At 47.1% G+C, this 13,757-nt stretch overlaps 1 protein-coding gene across 1 annotated transcript in view; it reads right to left on the reverse strand.

Annotated features, from left to right (window-relative positions):
• Window positions 1–13,757, reverse strand: part of ZNF366 (zinc finger protein 366) — a 71,944-nt gene that overhangs the window by 13,119 nt on the left and 45,068 nt on the right. The window contains exons 2-3 of the mRNA XM_049649614.1: window positions 6,575–7,920; window positions 2,996–3,187 (exon numbers count right to left, since the gene is read on the reverse strand). Coding sequence (XP_049505571.1) covers window positions 2,996–3,187; window positions 6,575–7,920 — 1,538 coding nt within the window. The remainder of the gene's footprint in view (window positions 1–2,995; window positions 3,188–6,574; window positions 7,921–13,757) is intronic.

Genomic DNA, 13,757 nt, shown 5'->3' on the forward strand with positions numbered 1-13,757 from the left:
CAGTCACCCGTGTCTGATTGACTCTGAATTCTGTAGCAAGGAGCAAATGGCCCTCCATCCTGTATCTAACTCCCAAAGCACCATCAACCTCTACCCATTACCAGATCTCCAAGGATCCACAACAACACTGATGGGGAGCAAAGGCTACAGGACACCATCTCGAGATGGCCCACCCAATAGTGGGATCTGGATCTGGAGCCTGGACAGGACACAAAGAGCCCTGTCATGTGATCTGTAAACTCAGACATGCTCTGAGATTCCTCTGAAGTGAAGAAAGGCAGCACTTTGTGGGGACATGGGGACAAAGAGGAGGAGGACCCTGGCAGTGCTTCTGGCACTTCTCAGGAGGCAGAGGGCTCTCCATTGAGGTGACTGATGCCTGTCCTCGTTCAAGAAACATCTAAGAAGGGAGAAGGGCCACCTGTTTGACAAAAATACCCTTCAACATCCAATTATTTTTCTTCTGATAGTAGATACACAGTCCGAGGCAGCCACCTGACCCAAAGTGTGGTCTTCTGGGACAACCTGTCCCACCCCCCACCCCCAACCAGGAAAAGGAGGCCTTTGCAGATGACCAGTCCAATTCGTGCACCAGGCCCATCTGGTACTGAAGAGTATAAACTGTGCATCATTTCAGAGCTCATAACTTATACTGCAAGCCCTTCTCTTATGGAATCTGGTGGTGTGAGCATACATCCAGAGCCTAAACCATTCTCAGGGAGAGGTCATATTGAGTTTCTGAACCATAAAGTTGATCATCAGGCACCCTCTAAACCATGTATGTGCACTATCATTGGGGTGGATGGAGGAGGAGGGGGCAGTCATTCATGAAAGGAGACATAAAGCTTTGAGCAGGGCTGGTTCACTGCATCATTGGGCCCAGGTTGCACTACAGCATGCAGTCTTCTGTGCCCTGGTGCCAGAGAGAATCCCCTAAATCCTCGGGTACCACCTGGTCCAAGAAATCCTCCAGGCCACTCAGAGGCCCTTGAGGTAGGCAAACAGAACTGCCTCTGCATCCCCAGATCAAACCCAGCCTGCAAGCCCTTTTCCTGCAGCGGCTCTGCTCCCTGACATATCCCTTATTTCAGAGGTATCTTCTGCCTGGTTTCACAACTACTCCTGGACCTGACTTGAAAAGGCAGAAGTGTGAGTTAGTTGGACCGGACACGGGTGGAAGGGACCACAAGCATGGCTACCTTCATGCCTTAACAATGTATGTGTTCTGCCACCAGTTGGTTTGATAAAAAATACAGTTCATGCTGGAAGCCCAAGAGTAAACTCAGCACAGCAAATGAGGAGTGGCAAGCAGTGCCCGTTTGCACCTTGACTTTAGGAGACAGCAAACTCCTGGCAGGCAGGAATAGCTCTGTTAAAAGCAAAAGGCTCAAAGTGGGAAGCGGGAAGGAAATCCAAGTGCCTAATCAGAGAGAGAAGAAGTGATATACGGAATCCCTGGGCTCATGTGGCCAGGGCTAGCTTCGTGGGTGTGTGACCAATGCAGTCACACCCAGCCCCATCTCAGAAGCGTCCTGAGTTTGGTGTAATGTTCTATTTGTACCATCTCGAAATTTCTTAATAACATTTGAACAAGGGGCCTTACATTTTCATTTTGCATCAGGCACTATCAATTATGTAGCCCCTTCTGCACGCAGCTTCCTTCTCCTTCAACTCAGATGACTCAAGATGGACATAAATTGACTTGCAAACCACTGGGAACTTGAAGCAAAGGAGGGGAAACACAAGTGGGTGGCAGGAAAGGGCTGGAGGGAGAAACCTCCCTCCCCCACCTGCAGAGAATGCCCACACAGGTCTAGGGAAGCTCTGGTTCCTGACCCCGCTCACCCTGTCCAGGAGTGGCCAACACAGGAAAGCAGTCAGCTTCACAGGGGGTTCCTTCAAGAAGGGGGGGAAAGGGGACATGCTGTAGAGGGATTAAAGCAGGAACCGCCCCTCAGATGGACGGAGAATATCATCTGGACCCAATAAGACATGCAGTGACAGAGAAGGGAAACTTCCATTTCAAACAGAAGGCTCTAACAATATCTGAAGGTGTGATTTCCCTCTCCTTCCCCCTCAGCTCTCTCTCTTCACGATGGGGATGGCACGTGCCAGTACATTAAACTACCCAATCCTCATCAAGATTCCTTCTCATTCTAGAAGTGGAGAAGGGAAACAATGTGGGGAGAGGATGGGAAGAAGGGGGAAAAGCCTGGGAAGCCCAAGCATTTCTAAATAATACCAGTCAATGCCTTGAGTTTTACAAATCTCCAACTCACACATTTTCTCAGCTGATAAAATAGCAATTCAACCAAATGAATCTGATGCGGACATTTTAATGACGATGCTCAAAATCCCTGAGCTCCATGGTACTTAGGAACAAAGAAACACTTCAGATGACTGTGCTCACAGTTATTCCTTGGCCCAAACAAGCATTTCTAAGGTCGTCAGAGGACTAACCTTGGAGTCTCTTTCATCCTGCCTCAGAGACCTGTCCTCAAATTACACTTGAAGTCCAAGTGTCAGGAAGGCGGAGGGGGGTGGGGGAGTGCAGTGTGAGAAGGGAGGGGGCAGTGCTAGAAGACTCTGTGACTCCTTTCTGTGTTTCACTCATTGGCTTGTAAGGAGAAGAGTATTATACTCAATTGCCTCTTTCTGGAATGGGAACTTTCCACATCACCTTCATCCTTTAACAACCTCATTTCCCAATGGGCCTTCCACCCTCAGACTTCCTCTACTGGCTCCCTCCACCCCTGCACACTGATTCCACAGTGAGACCAATAGGACAGGCTTCTCAGGGACCAGCTAAAGGCTGGCGTGGTACAAAGAACAGAGCAGCAGATGGGCCTGGGGTTAGCCAAAGACCTACTCTGAGCCTCAGTGACCCCACTGGTGAAACATAGTAGGAAGTTTCCTGGAGACTCTCTCCCCTTGGGCATTTGTACAACCCTCAGAGTCCTCCCTGTCTGCATTCCTCCCAGGGCCCACTGCCCACCTTGCATTTGAAAGGCTTCACGTCAGAATGAACGATCATGTGTGCCTTGAGGGTCTGTTTCTGCACAAAACTCTTGTAGCACAGGTGACACTGGTAGGCGCGGATGTTGGTATGAATCAGCACGTGTCTCTTCATGTTGGCCAACAGAGTGAACTCCCGCCCGCAAATCCCACATTTGTGTTCCTTCACACCCTAGAGGGAAGCAGATTCAAAAATACTGTGGTTAGCAGGTAACAGGCTTTCATCAGAATTGTAGTCTTCATTCTTCTGTTTGCCACACAAATCCATGAAGAGCCTGGTGACCGATGTTGAGTTCCAAATGGTGTGGCTTTAGCCTTGTTAACTGCTGTTTTCTTGAAAGGTGTTGATTACGTAATCTTTTTTTGTCTTCTGAAAACCATTAACTAAGCCAGAACTTTATTTTTTTTTAATTTTTTTTAACGTTTATTTATTTTTGAGACAGAGAGAGACAGAGCATGAACAGGGGAGGGGCAGAGAGAGAGGGAGACACAGAATCTGAAACAGGCTCCAGGCTCTGAGCTGTCAGCACAGAGCCCGACGCGGGGCTCGAACTCACGGACTGTGAGATCATGATCTGAGCCGAAGTTGGACGCTTAACCGACCAAGCCACCCAGGCGCCCCTAAGCCAGAACTTTAGAGGAAAAGAATGCTACTGCTTTTGTTGTTCCTGATGCTACATGGGTTAATTCTACAATAACAGTTTTGGGGATTAAAAAGATTTTGGTAGGAGCACTGTGGAATGATAAGTGAAATGAGTCTATAATCTACCCTTCATGATAATGAAAAAAAATAAAACCTCCTAAAGTGATAATATCATTTCTCATATGAAAACCAATGTTTTCTTGAGTTCTCATTAATACACTTGAAAATCCCAGGAGAACAATTCATATCTACTGTTCAATAAATTATAATAGGTCACAGTGACCTGGGCTCCCATAGGTCATAGTGACCTCTATGTGATTTGGCTATGGAGCCTCTGCTCAGCTAGCTTCTGTCCTATAGAGAAATTTGGCAGTGGATATTTGAATACTTAAGCATTAATGTCCTCACTTGAAAACATTTCCAGGAACTCATAGCATGAGTAGAGTATTAGCTAGTCCCAACTAACCAGTGCTGCCCTGAAAAGGCCTTTGCAAGCTATCTTAACACAGAATGACTTTTCAGAAGGAAAACTTAGAGAACCATGGCATTAAAACTAAAATTATTATGGAATTATAACAAGTTGCTTAGTTAACAACTGTACCTAATAAAACACATATTGCCTGGTATCCATAATGACCTGGGAGAGAGGAGTTCCAAGCTTACCTCTGAGTCTCTCTGCCTATATGTCCATTTCTTTAATTTGGGACTTGATAATAAAACAGCACTCCTCAGTTTTGGTGAGCCCATGGCACCCAAGGACAAGTTCAGGTCTCTGCCCAACCATTTACTGGCTATGTAACTGTAGGCAAGTTTCATGGCCTTTCCTAGTGATGGTTCTCTCATTTGAAGATGGTGGGTCATGAGCCAGGGACTCTTTCCAGCTGGAATACTCTTGAGTCTAGATGATTGCAGAAGAGTATGGATATATACTAATGAAGAGACCTAAATTTTAAGGCCCTCCTAAGAAGATGAATTTTAAGTGTGTTGCATATTCAATCAGTGAATTTAAATTTTTGAAATTAACGAAAATTATGTTCTTGATGTTTTTTAAAAGTTACTTCAGCATTTTTCTTCTCAAGATTGCCTCTATACTCATCTATGATTCAGCTGACCTGGGACCAAGGAGAAGTATCTACTTATCACTGTTTTTGGAATTCTCTCAGAGAATTCTATGTCCACGGTAAAATTCATCTATGGGCTGGCCTAGAACTCAAGTGAATGAAAGCCCAGACACAACTCCGGGAACAAAGGAAACCACCTTGTCACTAATAGGATCAGTGAAATCAGAGAGGGAGCCTGTAGGGGTTTTCAGGGGTGAGGGAGGGAAGGGGGTGGAGAAGAGAAAGACTTGACAGTAGTGTTTCAGAGTCAGGTGCTGGAGTCCAAGATTCTGGGTGACCACCCCATGCCTCAGCGTCTTCATCTGCGAATCTAGAATAGTATCTGCAGGTTGCTCTTCCAGTTGTTAAAGAGGATTAAATGAGAAGTAAAGCACCTGATATACAGCAACCGTTATATAAACACTACCTCTCACTGCTGACACTATGGATTAAAATGCATTTTGTTTTCTAATTCCAGTGAGATGTTTCAGATACGAGGCTGCTTTGCCCATTTTGACTTCATTTTCTACTATCTTACAGAATTTTTATATGTTCTGAAATGCATCTTTGATTCCTTTTCCACACATGTAGGAGCCCCTGAAATCAGCAATGGTCCGCTTTGTGGGTGAATCTCAGTACAGGTTCTTTGCTGAGGGTTCCTGCACTTGGCAGGGGCCTCCTCTCTGGATGGTATCTACAGGTGCCTTTTGTGGGGCAGAAGTTGTTTGTGCACTGCCCACAAGGCAGCCACACATTTCATCTCCACTGCAGAGCCCAAAAAATGCCCCATGTTTTGTCCTAACCTATCAAATGAAACACACTATGGCCCGGTAGAGATGTTATCTCAGCTGAGCAAAGTCCTCCAGTGACCTTTCTGAATTAAAGAGTGTTTTTAGAAACTCTGGCTTGCTAGAAGTCTCTCCTGCCAAGAAAACCACTTGCGGTCAAAAGCGTGAGGGTAGTCAATGGGGCAAACCTCTCCTCTTGGAAGCTCAAAGCAGACCCAATCAGCTTAGCTGGGTAAGTTATCAGGGACACTACTGTGGCCTCGCCTTACTTCATCCTGAATGACTCCAGGGCTCTGGTTGCAAACTAGGCTGAATTTAGACATTTGTGCCTGTATATCTCCTTAAAGACCTGAGCCCAGGAAAGATAAAAACAAAGCAGACAGAGCAGGATGCTCTTTCATTCCCCCCACAAAACAAACCACAGGGCCCTACACCCACCTAGGCAGGGGCTCTACCAGGGGAAGCAGAGGCCTTGCTGGATCCAGAGCCATGTGCATATGTGAAGCACTTCTCACAGCTGAGGGTGAAAACACCCTAAAATGTAGGCACTACTTCTGCAGCAAAGGACCAAGAGAATTCTCTAGAAGGTGGCTCTGATTAGCATACCCCAGGCACAGAAATGGTTGGGGTAAATAATACCTGATGGCACACGCATGCTAGGGCCCTGGATGAAGTTTCCAGAAACAGAATTTTAGGGGTGGCAGGAGGCTAAGAAGCAACAGCACAAGGACCAGCTGTTTCCTTCCGCCTTCCTCACCCTCCATTCCAAACTGCCCACATTATTTATTTCCAGGCCCTTCTTAGACTCTAGAAGGCTGGATGGCAAAGGACTTGGTTGCTGGCCCCCCAGCGTCCCCCATTTCAAGGAGAGGAAGGAGGCCAGGACTCAGGGAGAAAGCCCCTCGCCCAGGGTTACACAGCTCCTCCCCGCCCAGGTGCGGGGCGGCGAAGGTCTGCGGGCCCCGCCCCCCCCAGGGCTCTGCGCCTGCTCCCCGGGCGCCCGCCCGCGGCCTGGGTTCCGGCGGTACCTTGTGGGTGAGGGAGTGCTGCTTGAGGTGGTGGGGCTGCACGAACTCCATGCCGCACTCGGAGCAGATGTAGGGCCGGATGTCCTTGTGCTTCATCATGTGGTTCTGCAGCTGGCTCGGGTACTGGAAGGTCTTGTCGCACTCGGAGCAGCTGTACTGGATGGGGCCCCGGTGAGTGGTGAGGTGCCTCTTGAGCTGGGCCAAGGTGGGGAAGTCGAGGCCGCACTCCACACAGATGTTCTCGCGCCCGCTGGTGTGCTTGGCCTCGTGGGCCTTGAGCTCGCTGGGGTAGGCAAAGCCCCGGCCGCACACGCGGCAGTTGTGCGGCTTCACCTCGCTGTGCTGCATCATGTGGCGCTTCAGGTGGCTGGTCTGCGTGAAGGCCTTGTGGCACACCTGGCACTTGTGGGGCCGCGTGCCCTGGTGGGTGAGCATGTGGGTGTGCAGGTGGCTGAGCTGCTTGAAGAGCTTCCCGCAGCGGGTGCACGCGTGAGGCTTGATCCCGCTGTGGCCCAGGATGTGGGTCACCAGGTTGTACTTGGAGGTGTAGGACTTCTCGCAGGTGGGGCACTGCCAGCGCTTCTGCGCCCCGCCCACGTCCACGTAGTAACTGTCGTCGATGCGCACGTTCACGTCCACCCGCTCCACCTTCTGCTTGGCCTCCTCGCTCTCCTGAGGCTCGGCCTTGCGCGGCAGCAGCGCTTCCGGGGGCTGCTTGGGCAGAAAGGTGTGCCGGCTGAAGGGGAAGGGGGAGGCCGAGGGCATGAAGAAGGGGAACATGAGGCCCGGGGGGACCTTGGGGTAGTAGGGGTAGGGCGCGGGCAGGAACGGAGGGGGCGTCGGCTGGGGCCACACGGCGCTGGGCTTCACGGGCTCCTGCTTGACCGGCTTGCCCCCCAAGTGTTCCAGGGTGCGGTAGAACTGGAAGCCCACGTTGCACAGGTCGATCATTTGCGAGTCATACTTGGGGCGCGGGGGCTGCGGGAAGAGCAGGGAGAGGTTCGGAGGGCCGTGGTTTTTGCTCTCCTCGGAGTGGAGGGCCAGAGGGGCCTCTTCTGCAGGGTGGCTGTAGGGCATCTTGGTGGGCATGCTCTTCCGTTTCCGAGACCCTCCTCCTTCAAAGACCCCCGGGAATCCATCTAGGTGTCCTGGAGGAGGTTCATATCGAAACTGGGAAAAAGGCCCCCGGAGAGCTTCTGGGAAGGGGTGTCTTTGGGGAGCCTTCCCTCGGGAAACCACTGGCTGCAGGCAGTGGGGAAAGGAGGGGGCTCTCTTCACACCCAGATTGAAATGCACATCCTCATCTTTGATCATCTTCATTTCCTTCTGCATCCTTGGCAATTTTCCTTTAAAGAAAAAGAAACTTACTCTTTAAAAAAAAAAAAAAAAAAAAGAGCCCCCTTTTTCCTTAAGGGTTTTGGCTAGATGATCAGTACTAATTTATGATGAGTGATGTTTGTTTAATACTGACCCTCCCTTATCCTAGGGCCGCTCGAGGTATCACTGTTTTTTCCCCCTTAGGAACCCATTTACTAATACGGAAAGCTGTGGCCTCCCAGAGTGGGACCCTAGAGCTCCAGTGTAAATCCACAGCCACAGAATATCATCTGGGGGTTGGGAGGCATGGGAAGGAACCTGAGAACTCAGCCAGCCACTGTGCCCACCTAAGATGAGGGTACCTAGGCCCAGACAGATGAAGGGCACGTTCATGCCCATCGCCCCTCAGTACAGAAGTCAGAACTGGGATGTGTTCTGTGGGTTTTTTAACCTGAGAAAGAGTGCATCTGCCAGTGGTGACTTAAATGTGTCTTTTGGATTGTTTTCTGTTTTTAGGGAACCAATTTCCCCTGCTCTCCTCTCTGTCCTCGGGGCCTTTGCTGCCGGAGGAGGCTGCGGTGGTGGGGGGGAGTATGCAAGCCCACACAGGTGAAGAGACTTTCCTGCTCGATTTGGATCTCAGATTTTCCGAGTCACCCACTCCAAGCAAGGTGTGCTGCTGGGGTACATCAAGTGGATGAGATCGGTGTGATTAAGAAAAGCATACAACCCAGTGTTACAAAGTCATCTTGGTAATTTACACACTTTAATCTTCCACCTGGAGCCACCTCAGGTGAAAAATTCCAAGACTGTGAATCTCTAAAACTTAGAGACACATGTGTCTAAGTAAAGCTTGGCCTTCGAGGACTCCTGAGGCACCTGACCTTGCCTTGCTGAGCCAGTTACTGCATCCTGGTGACTCTATCAGGTATGTGTGGGAGAGCCTGTGAGCTGGAGTCTAAACCAAGGACGAGGCTTCCTTTCCCGTGTCTCCTTGTCACTTTTCTATACTCCTCATGTGGGTAGTGGTAAAAACAACCAAGTGGCTGACTTGATGTTTCCATTGAGGGCCCTTTCTACCCAAATCCTCTGAGCTTGAATGGGATTGATCCCCTTTGCTCAACAGAGGCTTTCACAGAGCCATTTGCCCTGGCCGGGTATGCAGTCTGGTCTGGGACCAACGGAGACAGGGCTGGGATAAGGTCCTGGATTAACTGAGGGCCCTTGGCCCTTGGGAATGGCTGTGCTGAGCAGTTAGGGTGAGGGTCCCAGGGGTGAGAAGGCCAACAGCTGCTAGCGATTTTCTCCAGTCTTTGATGAGGCAGATGTGGTTTCTGCAAGCACCTGAGTATTCCCCAAATCACACATGTCTTGAGGTTTGAAAACTGCAGCACATTAAAGCAAAAATGGGCCTTTTTTTTTTTATACTGGGTTACCAATTCCATACACAGATGATCTAACTGGGAGGAAAACCCTTGTGTCTTTATTATATGAATATTTGGGCATTACTTAAAAGTGTTACGTTAAATCATCAGAAAACTGAAAAGAAAATAATGTCTATTAATCTTTGCTTTGTGTTTATGTGATGGGAAGATAGTCCTGGTTTGTCCTCTTTCTGTGGACTTGGGGCTTGGGGCGAGGAGAAAGAGCTTGCTTGTTTAGCAGAAGGAAAGCCCAGACCTGTGCGTCCTATCCTTCTGCTTCCTCCTAAAATTGTTAACCAAATGCAAGGTTCTTCTGCTGACTCGAGGACCTGTCAGAGGTCCGGGAATGCTGCTCTGCTATCCTCAGTACCTAAGCGAGGATGGAGAGGGCAGAGGCTCTTGGGATAGTGTTCCACATTTACTAGGTCTCCGTTTGCATTTCAACAGGTTCTGATCCCTGAATTCACATGCAGTTATAAAGGGTGTGTTGGGCCCTTGTGTGAGACTTTGTTGCTCCTATAAGAATAACTGGCTTCCAGATCAGATTAATGTGTCCTATTGAAATAGAGAGGAAAAAATGGCAGCTCCTTTCTCTGGATGTCATTTTGTCTATGGTTGGTTGTATACCCTCTGTGGAGAGAAGATTCTCTTTGCAAAAAGGCTCCTTGGACTGGACCCAAATGCCAGGCTACACATGACTGTGACAGACACTGGCAGAGCCCATCTGAGTTTACACTGGTTCTGTTTTATTCTGATCTGGTTTAAAGAGCTAATGATTCCTATTTCATAGAGCTTCATAGAGCTTGATTGTAGAATTAGTTAAAAAAAAAAGAGGGGGGGGACAGACATATCAGAACATGGGCCAGAATTTAATGAATTTTTTGTGTATTTTATTGTTAAGAAGGTATTTGAAAATGTATGACTAATGATGTCTGGTATCTTTAAACTGTGTGTTATATCTTATACTAGAAAGTACTTACTTGGAAATGAGTGTTATCACTAATTATGAAACAAAAGGTATTTTGGTATATACAATTATTATTGCTTTTGTTTAATATTTGTGTTTTCAGTTGTGACATAGTATACTAATTGAGTTACTTTACTGTATTAGAATTGACATCTTTTTTTTATTTAAAAAAATTTTTTTAATGTTTATTTATTTTTGAGAGAGAGACAGAGGGTGAGTGGGGGAGGGGCAGAGGGAAAGGGAGACAGAATCCGGAGCAGCCTCCAGGCTCTGAGCAAGCTGTCAGTACAGAGCCTGATGTGAGGCTTGAACTCACAAACTGCAAGATCATGACCTGAGCTGAAGTTGGACACTTAACCGACTGAGCCAACCAGGCGCCCCTAGGATTGACATTTCTAATGCAATACTAATTTCAAAAGCATATTTATTTTCAGTGTTTGCATTTTTATTTGATCACCATCGACCTTCTAAGGCAAAGAACATCGTTGAACAGAGATGATGTGTCCTTTAACATCAACAGCAGAATTGTGTCCCCCAAATGCAGAGACTTTACATATGTGCATTGTAATTTCCTCCCTATTTTAATATGATAAAAATTTTCCCCAGTTTCTGACTTGTGTATATACACACCCCACCCCTAAAATAGTAGTGTGCCTGTTCTAGAATAAAATCATTAACTCAGGAGCTTTAAAAAGGCATTGAGATCCATCCATGGACATCTTTTCCAGATCCTTAAAACAGCAGTCCCCTCTACAAAAAGGTCCTAAAGGATGCTACCAATGTCTACAGAAGTCAAGGAGAACTAGATCTGCTTCCTCTCGGCATTCTTGAGAAATAAATCAGGTGTAGCTGCTGCTAGTTATTAATATCCCTGTCTTCTGAGCACAGGGTGCTAAGGAGAAGCCCTAGGGTGTAAAAGAAAAACACAAAAAAGCAAACTCAATGGGGATGGGGAGGGTTGAATGGAAGAGCAGGGAAAGGATGTCATCCTTGGGAGGTAATCTATCTTGAAATCAATCAACTTAAAACTCCCAGTGGACTCTACAAAAATATTAACAAACTCCTAGAAAACCTCACTGTGTGCCACCCGCATGCTTCCCTCTATTTCTAAAAATAGGCCCACAGACATCCATGGCACATAGGGATTCCCATGCAGGAGGCAAGAGAGATCTGAGAGCAGCAGTAATCTTGGCCAAGGACAGAGGGTAGGGGGGCTGCGGGCCCTCCCCCGGCCAGTAACCTGTGACTTCTCCCAGAAAATTGCATGTTATAAGACAGTTCCCCACCGGGATGAGCAAGACAATATTCCAAGAAGAAGAACTGAAATTGTAAAATAGCCACCTCTGGGATAATTGGGAGCCTTGCTTTGGAGGCTGAGGGTACCTGGGTTTGAATTCTTTGTGTTAGCAGTTTTGAGAAACTGAGCAAGTTAATTTTGGGGCTTGGTTTCCTCATCCATGGGGTTGGGATATCCTCCCCTGGGTTTTTAGAGACTTAAAACAGAGCATGTATGTGAAAGTGTGTTAAACACTAGTCAGTGTGGTGCTCGTGAGGCTAAGAAAGAGTGGACAGGAGGGGAGGACAGCTACTGGGATCAGTAGATAGACACTGACTGACAGCATCTCTCTTTTCCAAGCTGAAGCTCTTGTCCACATCTGGGTCTCTGCTTTGCAGGTCAAAACCAAGACTTGACCCATTTGCACTGAGTTGGTCTTGTCACAGCAGTGAACGTGAACCAGGCTAAAGGAGGCCATTGGGTGAGGCCAGGAAGTGTGTGTTCCCTCAGTGTGGAGATCAACCTTCTAGTTTGAGAATATTCCCCCATCTCTTCTCTGTGGATCTTTTTTCTATTGGGGAGATAGCCCTGAGCTTACATTGATAACAGATGGTGAGTGGGGACAGAAGGGATTGAGTGGTCTCCTGAGCTACTTCAGCCAGTCTGTGGGACCCTGAAGTATCGCCCCCAGTATAAGATCAGAGGTCACCTTCCCAGGGACAGAAGGACCTGTTTGTCAAACCCTAAGTCTCCAATACAAGGATGGTGCTGAGTCAATACTGGCAAACTGACTCTTGAGACTCCCGCTGGAGTGTGAGGGCATGGGCTGGGTCTGTTTTGTTTACTGCTGCATTTCCAGTGTCCATCATGGACTGACAGCTAACCTCTCTGTGTCCATATGAGAGGTGCTTGTTATAACATTCCTCCAAAGTGGGATTTTTTGCAGAGCAGAGGCTCAGTAAACTGCTATGGGATGAGAGAAGGAATGAAAAGTTCTTGTTTTTAAAGTCTCCACCTGGAACTTTTAAGTGTATCATTTTATCTCACTTTATTTAGACTGCAGGTGACTTTTTGAAACATCCCTAATCAGAGCATGAGCACACTCATAAACTCTCAGGTAGCTATTGTGGGAAGAACTCGATATGTACACCTTGTGTACACTGTTGTTTATCCCCCTGAGTTTTCAAGGGCTCCTTTCTCTGAACTGTCCCTCAAATCACAACAAACCATAAACCCTGGCTATATCCAAGATGGGAAATACATGGAAAATAATGCTAGGGAGCCATCTTCAAAGTGCCACAAAGTTCTGTAAACCACTCAGAAAACAGATGCCTGAAAGTCCAACGGGAAATAGTGGATACAAAGACCCTTGGATCAAGACTGGGAAACACAGATCAAGACTAGGTAGTCACCCTGCACTCTTCTACCCAAAGGAGATGTTTGAAAAGTTAGTAGCAGTCCACTTTGTGTACTATGAGGTAAGGGTGCAGGCTTAGAATAATGAATTGCTATGGTCAGAGAATGTTCCTGACTTTCTTCCTTGTATACTCAATCACCATAGCAAATAGGCTGTAAGTCAGAAGCACACAGCTTGGGGAGGAATATACTGTGTCGATCTGTGTTAGAGGCATCTGGGACTCAAGATTTCTTCTTTAACAGGTATCATCCACAAGAGTTAGTTATGAGGAAATAGAGAATGAAAAGATGTTAAAAATAAAATCTTCTTTTGAACCATAAAGACCAATTAGAAATGCAAAGCCTAAGATGAAACTGCATTTAGTTTGGAGGAAAAAAAATGCTTCTAATAATGCCCTTTAATCAGGAATTCACCTACTGCACAAAAATATAAATATTCCCCAGATAAAATTACTGGTATTTTGTGGTTCTCATTCAAATCGAAGGTCATTCCAGTAAATGCTATCAGAAGAGTCATGGTGAGTCAGCATGCCAGAGTCAGATCTATTATCTTGACTCCATAACACTGATTTTTGTTCATCTTGAAATTCATGAAGTAATATTCTCTTGTGTTCTTTATTCCTTGAAGATTTCCACGTTTCATTGGAAAATGTTACATTTTGCTACTGGAGACACTGGCTTCCCTTTTAATTTGAGAGAGTGGCACTTTCTTATGTGGTCTGCCCTGGAGCTCTGCTCTCAACAAAGATGGAAGCAGGGAGGAGATGGGAGTTGAGGGGACAT

The sequence above is a fragment of the Panthera uncia genome, assembly GCF_023721935.1.
Source record: "Panthera uncia isolate 11264 chromosome A1 unlocalized genomic scaffold, Puncia_PCG_1.0 HiC_scaffold_17, whole genome shotgun sequence".
Classification (NCBI taxonomy): Eukaryota; Metazoa; Chordata; class Mammalia; order Carnivora; family Felidae; genus Panthera; species Panthera uncia.